Source organism: Cricetulus griseus (genome assembly GCF_003668045.3).
Source record: "Cricetulus griseus strain 17A/GY chromosome 1 unlocalized genomic scaffold, alternate assembly CriGri-PICRH-1.0 chr1_0, whole genome shotgun sequence".
NCBI classification, from domain to species: domain Eukaryota; kingdom Metazoa; phylum Chordata; class Mammalia; order Rodentia; family Cricetidae; genus Cricetulus; species Cricetulus griseus.
In genome coordinates this window covers 41,624,817-41,637,048 of record NW_023276806.1, presented here as the reverse complement: position 1 = coordinate 41,637,048, position 12,232 = coordinate 41,624,817, and the positions used below count along the sequence as shown (strand labels likewise).

General features: G+C 40.9%; 1 protein-coding gene across 2 annotated transcripts in view; it reads left to right on the top strand.

The window, feature by feature from the left end:
* The first annotated feature begins 78 nt into the window (after positions 1–78).
* The window catches only part of Sass6 (SAS-6 centriolar assembly protein), a 35,726-nt gene continuing 23,572 nt past the window's right edge, over positions 79–12,232 (top strand). Inside the window, exons 1-5 of one of the 2 annotated variants that reach the window (XM_027395587.2) lie at positions 80–311; positions 7,399–7,459; positions 9,096–9,175; positions 9,559–9,663; positions 11,433–11,604. In XM_027395587.2, the coding sequence (XP_027251388.1) occupies positions 247–311; positions 7,399–7,459; positions 9,096–9,175; positions 9,559–9,663; positions 11,433–11,604 (483 nt within the window). In that variant the 5' untranslated portion in view covers positions 80–246. Of the gene's footprint in view, positions 312–7,398; positions 7,460–9,095; positions 9,176–9,558; positions 9,664–11,432; positions 11,605–12,232 lie in introns of both variants that reach the window. The other variant, XM_035451728.1, reaches the window with a different exon arrangement.

Below are 12,232 nucleotides of genomic sequence, written 5' to 3'. Positions count from 1 at the left end.
CACAGGTTAATGATAGGAAATACGCCATCACCGTAGCGCGTTCTCTCTCCTGAACCGGAAGGGGTTGATGGTGGCTGCCGAGGTCCAAACCTCCTCCGTTCCTTCTGTTTATAGTTCTCCCTCCTCCTCCGCGGGAGCTGAGCGCCAAACTCAAACGCTGTCAGGACCGGGACTTCTTTCACGCTGGTGCTGAGGCCCAGGCCTAGTGGGCTTTTTTTCGCACACCGGTCGCGGCAGCGGTCCGACATGAGCCAAGTTCTCTTCCAGCAGCTTGTCCCCTTGCAAGTGAAATGCAAAGACTGTGAGGAGAGGTGAGGTCCGCGTCTCCCGGGGCCGGCGGGTGGCGGTTGGGGTCGAGCCAATGGGGAAGATGGCGGCTCGGTTCCGCGGGGATCGGTCCGCGGCCGTGTGGGACTCACTGCCCGGACGCCGGGAGGGAGGGACCCTGCGGGGACCTAATGTCGCCGGGTCGGCTGTTGCGGAGGGGACGCTCGGCAAGGGAACCGGGAAATGGGAAACGGACTCCGCTCAGGCTGGTGTGGTATCTGAGCGGGACTGAGCCCAGCCTGCCCTTTCTGGGTGGGAGCCCTGATCCTCTCCACTTCATTTCCGAAGCTTCACGGTGGCTCCGGGGAAGGGTCCGCGCCAGCCCCTCCCTCCCTCACGCCCTCCTTTGGAGCTGCAACTAAAAACAAAAAAAAATAATTTCACTGATATGCTTCGGCTCATCTGCACATCAGTCACAAAACACAGAGGCATTTAACCAACCCCAAACACTGCAAAGCCAGGAACTCTTTTCATTCAATAAATACTGTGAACCCGTAAAGCACCTTGTTTGGACCCCCCCCCCCGGGGACCCTGTGGTCTTCATGGAGTTAACAGTACAGCAGTACGGTAGAGGGCATTAAGCCTATCTCACAGATACAGGCAAGCTTGCAACTTTATTCACAAGTGATGCTATCACGGCTTAAGTAGATTGATTAGAAGTTAGATCTGATTTTCCCTGTTTTGCCAGTAATTTTTTTTTTTAGCTGTTATTTAGTTTCTGTGAATCCTGTTTACTCGTTTGTAAAACTAATTGAGCACACCTACCTACCCATGTGATTGCAACGAAGATCAGGTGCGAAAAATGAATGTAAAAACTGAACGGTGAAGAAATGCCGCATCAAGTAATGAAGACACTGATTTATTGTGTTGCCGGTACTGTTAAACCATGGCACACAATTTAGAATGAGGTCCAGAATCAACTGGCAAAGAAGTCAGAATGAACAGTCGTATATGGGAGCTGTAGATTGTTCTCATTGTCTAATCGTTGTTGACTTTGGCAGTTGAGCTTACGCCCTCACTTGGCACGCTGTACACTGATCTATAACCCGTAGCCTCTACTTGATTAGTTGTGCTGTCCAGTATAGTGGCCATTAGTCACATATAGTTATTGAATGTGGGCTAATCCAAACTGATGTCTCTAAGTATAAAAATTCATGTTAGATTTTGAAGACATGGTAGTAACAAGAATGTAAACAATCTCAATTTTATGTTATCTGTCACAGCGATTTTTAGGGTATATTGGGCTAAATGTATTCAAGTTAATTTTACTTTCAAAGCTAGGGGTTTTCTAACTTAGTTTAAAATGACATATATGACTAACACTTATGGCTTTTGTTTTGTTTCTGTTGGACAATGTGGGACATTACTTGTGATCGCAAGCTTGACACTCCTAACTCTTCTCCTACACATTACATTGTAATCAGAGTTAATCATATTAAAACACAATTTCAACTTTTAAAATTTGTTTAGAAACCTGATAGGAATCTGTCACCTGTGGCAAGGATCAACCTACTGTTCATAAATCAAATTTTACTGGAACACAGCCATCCTCCTTTGTTACCAACTGTCTGTGGTTGCTTTGTCTCAAGGACTTGAATGAGCAATTGTATGGGGTACTAGCTGGAATGTAGCTCCGTGGTCTTTATGGTAGAGTGCCTGTTTGCCCTCAGTACTCAATAGCAGCAATAGCAGAGACAGAGGAGAGAGGAAAACAATTGTGACAGAAACTCTATAGTCTTCACAGTCTAAAATATTTACTCTCTGGCCTCTTGCAGAATAATTTTGCTACCTCCTAGCGTATAGGAAGAACAACCTACATTGTTTAGCTAGGTATTCAAGACCAGTTTACTTCAACAAATATTTGCAAATGCCTACTGTGTGCCAAGAACTATCCTAGGTGCTGAGGGTGTGACACTTTCTTTCCTATCCCCAACAAGAGCAGGAACAAAATAACAGTCTTCATTGTGGTTCTCAGGGAATGCACAGCCTTAGAACTGAGATTTCCCTTGGACAGGAAGCATAGCACAGGTTACAAGTTTAGGTCTGACGATAGATTGCCTGGGTTTAATTTAATTCCAATTCTGCCACTTGAACAGTTTATTTACTGTGTGTACTTATGTTTCTGTGGATTGACTCATTCCCTTGCAATATGCTATCATGGACTTTACCCCCAACATCAAGCTTACACAATTTATTAATTTTTTGTCTCATCTTTAAATTCTGAATAATAGTACCTACCTCATAGGATTATTATTGAACATGAAATGATTTAATACATACAAAGTGCTTAAAATAGTAGCTGATATATACTAAATATTCCCTAACCCTTAGTTATTAGTAAGGAGTGATTGCATAAGTATTATAATAAAGGCATAGAGGAAGGGAAGGCACTTGGGTAGAGGATAGTGCAACTGTCAGAGATCCCTACCTGGTGAGATCTTTAAAGCCAGATTGGATAACCACCTGTTCTCTCAGTGACTTCGAAGGTGTGTGTGTGTGCCACCTGTTCTCTCAGTGACTTCGAAGGGGTGTGTGTGTATGTGTGTATGTATGTCTGCCTGTCTGTCTCTGGTGTGCGTGCATGTGTGCATGAGTATGAATGAGTGTGGAAGTCATAGGTTGGCTTCTAGTATCTTTTTTAAAACAATCTCCACCTTAAAATTATTATTTTTTTAGAAGTTGCACGTATTTATTACTGTGTGTGGAGAGGAGGGTATGTGTGTACCACAGTGCTTGTGGAGGTCAGAGGACAACTTGCAGGAGTCTGTACTCTTCTTTGACCATGTGGGTTTTGTGGGTTCCAGGTATTGAATTTAGCCTGTCAGGATTGGGGGGGGGGGTCTTTCCTATTGAGTCATCTTGCTGACCTTTCACCTTATTTTTTGAGACATGGTCTAACTAAACACCATACCTTACAAATTAATTGGCTAGACCAGCTGGCCTGGCCCTGGGAAATCTCCTGACACTACACTCCCCCACTCCCTAGGGTTACAGATGTATACAAAACACATTGACATAGAAAAATGTGCGTGCGTGTATGTGTGTATGTCTGTCTGTCTTAGCATGTGGGTGTATGCATGTGTGGTGTGTGTCTGTCTTAGCTTGTGTGGTGTGTTTATGTTTTAGCATGTGGGGGGGGGTGCAGGCATACGTGCCTGGAAAGAGAGGAGAGTGTCAGGTCTTTCGGAGCTGGAGTCAGGCCTTTGTGGGCTGTTTGGTGTGGGTGCTGGGGTACAGATTCTGAAAGAACAAGTATGTGTTTTAACCACTGAGCTGTCTCTCCAGTCCCACACCCAGCTTTTGTTTGGGTACTGGGGATCCAAATTCAGATTGTCATGCTGGTGTGGCAGGCACTTTACTGACTGTGCCATCTCCTCAGTACCCCGAAGTGTAGCTTACATCCCTTCCCAGTAAGGATCTTTTAAAGTTGCCCAGGATGGCCAGGTGTGGTAGAATTCCAGCACTCAGCAGGGGCAGGTGACTCTGAGTTTTAGGCCAGCCTGGTGGCAACTACAAAACTAGGTGCCTAAATTGAAATTAGTTGTCATTAATCATTTATTAGGTAGCATTATGTAGGGAAGAAATGAGTTCAAATGAGACCTTGTAATGTGCCTCAGGTTCTTCCTCTCTGAGAGAAATAAATAGCCACTAAGATTATTGCTGACTGGGGTAAATCTCTCCTCCTCCTCCTCCTCCTCCTCCTCCTCCTCCTCCTCCTCCTCCTTCTCCTTCTCTTCATCTTCCTCCTCCTCCTCCTGCTCCTCCTCTTCCTTCCCCTTCTCCTCCTGTCTGTCTGTCTGTCTGTCTGTCTGTCTGTCTGTCTCTCATCCAGCCTGGTAAGTACTTAGACATTAATAGCTCTTCTTTTCCTTCTCTTGAGCCCTAAAACAATCAGAGGAATCTAGGTAAGAACTTTGTCTGATTTCAGTTTGCAGACATGAACCATGTTTACTTCTGTTTGTATCCTTAGCACCCAACAGCTACCTGGCTTACAGTAGCTTTTGTTTTCTGCACTGAGAGGATAAAGTCACAGCTTCTAGATGACAGCAATGGGCTGAAATCCAGCTCTGGCGTCTAATATTTAAGATCTTTATTTAAAAAAAAAGCCAACCTGGCTCCATCTGGCTGACCTGGAGGGTGTTATTCGGTTACAAACAATGTTTAAGGTGTGACCTTCAGTGTATTCATTGGGATTTTGTTTGTTTTAATGCTTTTATATCATGAATCTTTCTAATACAGAAAATAAGATTTGTGGTTGAAATGATATATCTGCAATCTTAGGTTTTCCTACCACATATTTCTAGAGGTGGTTTTGGGTTTTTCAAGACAGGGTTTCTGTGTGTAGTCCTAGCTTTCCTAGAACTTGCTCTGTAAACCAGGCTGGCCTTGAATGCAGAGATCTGCCTGCTTCTGCCTCTGAGTGTTGGCACTAACGGTGTGTGCCACCACTGTGAGACTCTAGGGGTGTTTTTAAAGTAAATATGGAGAATATATTTAGTTTAGGGCCTTCCTCAAGTTTCCTCCCAACATCTAATCCATTGTAGGTACTTTGAATGTATACAACAGTATTATTAATATGAGTGGTGAATTGTTATAGTCAAATAATTTTTAAACTTAGGTAAAGGGCATTTTATTTCTCTTTGGTTTTTATGTGTGTGTGTGTTCTTTTCATTCATACACACACACACACACACACACACACACACACACACACACACACACACGCTTTTGTTTTTATCGAACTGATTATTCTTTCATGTTTCTAAATGAAGTTATGAAGTACAGGACTTTCTAAGCTGTAAGACACAATAAAAAATTAGATGTCGATTTAAATATCATACCACTATAGCAGACACCACTCTGTCCTAGATAAACAAAAAAACCCTCTATCTACGAGAGCCCATTTATCTCTTAGTTAGGAAATTGGGGTGTTTTCTTTCAAAAAGAGCATAAGTGAAGTTGGAGTGCTGTTCCAATTTGCTTCACATACATTGCTGCAGGCAGTAGAGTGATGGCTTTGCCTGTGCAGAGTGCCTGTCTAGCATGCATAGCCTCCAGCTTTCATCCCCAGCACCACAGAAACACTGAGCTAGGATAACAAAAGCTCTCCTGTTTGTCATGTAGCAGCTGCCTCCTTTCAGCTAGCATATAGGAGTGATGCATTCAGCTTCCTCATAGGAACTGAGATATAGCTTCCAATTAATAATCAATGAGAAATGTAACTGGTCTGGGCCTGGTGGCACACAACTTTAATCCCAGCACTTGGGAAGCAGAGGCAGTTGAATCTCCTGAATTTCAGGCCAATCTGATCTACACAGAGAGTTCCAGGACAGCCAGGACTACATAAAAAAGACCCTGCCTCAAAAACCAAACAAATGAAATAAAATGACCCATTTTAAAACAATATAAAATTGCAAATCCAAGCTTAAGAAAAAAAGATCTTAGCAGTTGAATCTTGTCCAACTGTTCCAACTTTCCCAATCCATTGTCAGTTGCTGCATCTGTTTTATTCCTGTTGTAGAGAAGTAGGATATGAAAAAGGTTTAAACCATTTCAACTTGAACAGATTCAATTTTGTTTTAGTTATTGTTCTATTGCTGTGATAAGAGATCATGACTACGGTAACATATAGAAGACATTACTTCTTTCAGGCTTAAATTTCAGAGTTGGGGTCCATGATGACAGAGCACCAGACAGAGAGAAGGTAGCAGATAGCTGAAGTACTGTCTGAGAGCAAACAGGAGACAGACCACACTGGGAATGGTCCAAGTCTTTTGAAACCTCAAAGTCCACCCTCAGTGACACACACCTCCCCAAAGGCCACATCTCCTCATCCTTCTGAAACTTCTGCCAACTTAGGACCACAGATTTAAACATAGCCTGTGGGAGCCATTCATATTCAAACCACCACAAATTTGTTTACCACCCCTACACACAGACACACACACACACACACACACACACACACACACACACACACACACACATATCAGAGAAAGACCATTGTTACTGAATTTAGCAGTTTTGAGATATGTAAACATTTTTCACTAATTTAATGTTATTACTACTTTTAGTCTATTCATAATGGATACTGCATAGAGTGTGGAGTGTTATGGCTTCACTTTCTCAGACAATTACTTGTGAATGAGACAAATAGTAAACTTGTTGAAAATATTTATGTGGATATATTACATGGAGAATTTTGTTTGTTTGTTTGTTTTTTTCGAGACAGGGTTTCTCTGTGTAGCTTTGGAGCCTCTCCTGGCACTCACTCTGGAGACCAGGCTGCTCTCGAACTCACAGAGATCCGCCTGCCTCTGCCTCCTGAGTGGTGGGATTAAAGGCGTGCGCCACCAATGCCCGGCTGAGAATATTTTATATAGATTTGTTTTGGGGTTTAAAATATTTTGTGAATGTAACAGGATGATGATTGTCATTTCCTTGGGTCTAAAAATAATGTAAACATTGTAATATTTTAACTTTTTAAAAAAGATGTTATTAATTATGTATATAACATTCTGCCTCCATGTATGCCTGCACACCAGAAGAGGGCACCAGATGTCATTATAGATGGTCATGAGCCACTATGTGGTTGCTGGGAATTGAACTCAGGTCCTCTGGAAGAGCAGTTCAGTGCTCTTAACCTCTGAGCCATCTCTCCAGCCCCTATTTTAACTTTTTAAGGTGGTATCTGTCTGTAAATCAGTTTGATCATTGCAATGGTATTTTCAGATCTCAAAGTTGTTACTAACTTGATGGTCTGTCTCTCAGTAGATGCTCTTTAGAATCTGTCTAAAGTTATTCACCAGAATATGAGCAATAGGCACCCTATTGTTCAACCCATTTAGTCACAACGTCTTCATTTAAAAGAGACAAAATTAACCCTTCCATTCAGAATTACTAGGGTACTTATTAGAGGAACCGAGTCCAGCGTGCGTTCTAAAATCTGTTCCTAAGCTTGAGGGCACCTGTGGAGAGGCTTGTGGTCTGAGGTGGAAATGTTAACTGGTGTACGGATAGTGAACTCATGTCACACGAATGTTTCTGAGTTCTTCATGTCTTTTCCTCCAGGAGAGGAAGTGTTAGAGTGAGCATTGAACTACAATCACTTTCTAATCCAGTACATAGAAAGGTTGGTATTTATTTCCTTTTCAAATATGATTATTTGTGTGTGATGTAATTATTGTTGTGGCTTTGTTTTGTTTTAAGAAAGTGAGATCTGTACTAACTATACTTAGTCATACTATAATCACTAAGGCTGGTTTTACTGGGTGAGTTTTATAGATAATATAATGATTATATTCCACATATGCTGACTTTTGCGGTTTCCCCAAATATGAGAGATTCTATTGTCCTGTTTGTGATTGTGGTGGACTATTTGTGTTCTCCCTCATCTCTTTGGTACTGTAATAAAATTATGGATTTTTAAAAAGGTGAATCCACTTTTTAAAAATTTGGGTGGTTTTTGTAGCTGTTGCAAGCCTAGGGTGGTGAAATCTAAGTCAGCAATTTAAATATAATTATACCATGTATTACCAAATCCAAGAAGAATTAGGGGTTGGTATAACAATCTGGGTTTGCTCTGAGCATTTAAAAGATTACCTTACTTTACATTCTGATTTAGAGTGAGAATTCCATGTGAACTTCAAAATTGAATTGACTATGGTGATACATGCCTGCAATCACAGTATTCAAGAGGAGAAAGAAAGAGAGAGAGTTCTTTGGCATCCAACCTGGGCTACATAATTGATGCCATATCTTTAAACAAACAAAATCAGCACTAAAGATATAGACCATAGGACTAAGTGTAATCTGTTTTCTTTGTTGAAGCTTTCCCTGAACACATGCAAACATCTCGTAGCTGGCAGTAACTTTAGGTTTTGATTTGTTGTTGTTTTTAGTAACATCTGAGGTGAATTTCAAGAAGTACTTAAGTAGAGGTTCCTGGACCACAGGCTGTTCTGAGGTAGAGCAAGGCCCCAGTTCGTTGGTTTTCCAGAACAGAGAATATACATTCTTACATGTTAATTTTACACATGGTACCTCTTCAATTTTTTTTTTGTCTCATTAATAAATTGCTCAATGTTTCCAGTTCGCTTTGTTAAGGTTCTTGGTTAGTCCTAGCCCCTTGCACAGTGTGCCAGTTTGCCTGGTGCCAGTGTTCTCTGAAGTGGATCATTTTTATGTACCTACCTGTCAGGTGTGATGCTCTGGCTCACTCTAAATTTAACAACCTGACAAGTGTCTTTATGAAAGGAACCCATTTCATTAGAAAAGAAAACAGATGGATAGTCCCTTGAGTGACCAGCTGGAGTGGGAGGCCTCCTGGGAAGCCCTGGAAACATGTTACCTGATACCCATTTTCTATCTGAGCCACAAAAGCTCCTTTTCTTGAGTAGATGATTGTCAGTTTCGCTGTTTAAATTTGCTGCTTTTGAAATACTTGACCAGTTCATTTGAGGGAAACTGAAAATACAATCATTGAGTCCAGCCCTGGTGCCACAGAGTGCTAAGCCATCTACACTTTTCTGACCTCATAGAAAATCCTCTTAGCTTCCAGCATTTTGACAGCTTCTGCACACCTCATATGGCTCTCATGGATCCGAATGTCTGCCTGTTTAAGATGCTCATTCCCTCAAGACTTGTAAAAATTAGCAGTGCTAGCAAATAGGACTCTGCCATACAACTGATATGTTGATGTTGTTGAATAATTTCACTTTTACAAAAGATCTACCTGAAACATTTAAAAAACCCAATCTTTTCTTTAGGATTTAGTCATCCGTCTGACTGATGATACAGATCCATTTTTTCTGTATAACCTTGTTATTTCTGAGGAAGATTTTCAAAGGTAAGTTTACTCTATTATTTGATGGCCCTATGTAGTCTAGAAATTACTTTCTAAATTTTATAGTGTATTTACACTGTTATTTTCTGAAACATTTACCTATTCGGATGGTAAGTCAGTCTGGGAATACTGACTTGTCTTGACAGGGTATTTTAAAAGATAAATATTTTATAGCTTATCAGACTTCCACCTAAGCAGCTCACAAATTTGATGATTTTCTGAATTTCTTGATTCCTGTTAGATAAGGTTAATACAAATCAAAAGCTGCCTAATTTAGTTTTTTAGAAAATAATGACATTAGTAAATAAAGAATATTTCAGTCTATGAATGGTAACTAAAAATAGTAATTAGGTTTCTGAAGAACTGTTTTTTTGTTTTCTGTATAGTTTAAAATTGCAGCAAGGTCTCCTGGTGGACTTCTTAGCTTTTCCACAGAAATTTATAGACCTCCTTCAGCAGTGCACGCAGGAGCATGTGAAGGAGACGCCAAGGTGAGGCTTGGAGTGTCGGGGCACTGTACCTCTGCTCGGACGCCCTATGAAAGATGGTTTCCATGGATTACAAATACCTCAGGTTATTCTTTTAAAGTAGGGTTCAGGCTCAGTTAAACCCCAAATTAACCCGTACTAACTGCTCTTCCAGAGGATCCAAATTCAGTTCCCAGCACCAACATGGTAGCTCACAACTGTCTGTGACTCCAGTTTCAGGGGATCCAACACCCTCATACAGACATACATGCAGACAAAACACCAATGTATATAAAATATAAAAAGAAATCTTGACTTAAATAAACATTTAACCCTTAATTTACATGGTTTAATTCAGCTTTTAAAGTTAGTCAACTTTAAAAAAATTTTTTTCCTAAGATTGATTGATTTTGGTTTCCTGGCACAGAGTTTCTCTGTGTAGCCCTGGTTGTCCTGGAATGTACCATGTAAACCAGGCTGGTCTCAAACACACAGAGATCCACCTGCCTCTGCCTCCCAAGTGCTGGGATTAAAGGTGAGCACTAAAATTTATTTCTTATGAATGTGTGTCTGTATGTAGGGCCTTTGGAGGCCAGACAGTGTGTCAAATTTCCTAGGGCTGCCGGCAGGTATCAGCACCCAACCTGGGTGTTGAGAACTGTCCTTAGGTCCTCAGAAAGAGCATCAAGTACTCTTAACTGCTGAGCTATCTCTCCAGCACCAAACTAGTTGAACTATTTAGTAGCATTTTTTTTTTTATAGTGATTGCATTTATGTTCATGGTCATGTGCTGCTGACACCTGACCATGTAAAGTTCAGCTGGAAGCTTTTCTTGGCTTAAACAACTGCTGACTATTGTTTAAAATATTGCCATATTAGAAACTCTGAAATAATTTTTCTGGGTCCCCACCCCCACTTTTTTTGGGGGGGACATCGTTTCTCTGTGTAGTTCTTGCTGTCTTGGAACTCTCATTCTGTAAATCAGACTGTCTTACTCGAACTTACAGCTATCTGCCTGCTTCTGTCTCAAGTGCTGGGATTAAAGGAGTGCACCACCAATTCCCAACTCCTCTTTTTTGATACAGGATATTAATATATAGAGCTGGCTGTTTTGGAACTTACTAATGTAGACCAGACTGACCTCCAATTCACAGAGATCCAACTGCCTCCACCTCCCTGGTGCTGGAATTAAAGTGGCATGTGACCCCCACCCCCACCCCAGGCCCTTTTTTCATGTTTATTAGGTATAATTATTTTTAAAAGAACTTTTTCTTGTGAGTCAAGCTATGTGATCATTCTGAAAGTTTAGAGGGAAAAAGGATAGCCTGTAATTTAAAGGTAAGTTGTCAGAGTAAGGAGCTGGTATTCTGGTCACCCCTTTGGTACACTGAGTTTTTGTTTTTGTTATTTTTTTTTTTAATTTTATGTGCATTGCTGTTTTGCCCATATGTATGCCTGTGTGAGGGTGTCAGATCTTGGAGTTACAGACAGTTGCTAACTACCATGTGGGTACTGGGAAATGAGCCCAGGTCCTCAGGAAGAGCAATCAGTGCTCTTAACCACTGAGCCATCTTTCCAGCCCTAAGTTTTTGTTTTCTCTCTGTTTCCTTTTTTTCTCCCACTGTGAACTCAAGGGCTGCATTTCATTCAACACCCTGTCATACTCCTCTTTATCTTTTTACATAGCCCCTATGGTTTTTAATTTCTCCACTTCATGGTCTAAGTTGGGAAGTTCATGATGCAATGGGACGGTTTCAGTTTTGTGTGCTGTAATGTGGCTTTTCTCTTCAAAGGTTTCTGCTGCAGCTTATTTCTTCATCTGCTCTTTTGGATAACATGCCAGTATTTTTAAATGTTGTGGAGACAAACCCTTTTAAGCATCTTATTCACCTATCATTAAAGCTTTTACCTGGAAATGATGTAGAGATAAAGAAGTTTTTAGCAGGCTGTTTGAAATGCAGCAAGGTAAGATTTTAAATTTGTCACTCTTGTAAACTATGCACCTATGTACTTTCTAAATCATTGTGGAGCCATGTTGCCCTTTCTTTTTTTGTAGTGAATTTTATTGGTTTTCATTTAGCTACTTGCTATAGCTGTAAGTCTACAACTAGATCAGCAATTGAGAAACTTAGGGTCCAGGGTATTTACTACTTTGCTCTGGCCTTAAGTACCTAAATTCCATGTTGCCATTTTATCAGCTGGCAAATATGTTTGAAAATGTGTATGAACATGTTCTGAATATTGTAAAATGCTACATCATAAAGAACAGGATGGTTTAGTGTTGCTGCTTAAGTAAAAAATGCCAGGCTGGGTGGTGGTGATGCATGCTTTTAATCCCAGCATTTGGGAGCAGAGACAGGTGGATCTCTGTGAGTTTGAGGACAGCCTGGTCTACAAAGTGAGTTCTAGAACAGCCAAGGAGACACAGTGAAACCCTGTGTAAAACTCCGTCTTGAAAAACAACAATTTTTTTTTTTTTTTTTTCAGATAATGGTTAGAACATTGCATAGCAAGTGCTCATGGAGCACAGATCATCTGGGGTCTTGTGAAAATGCAGGTTCTGTTTTAGAAGGCCTGAGTTTTTGTACGTCCA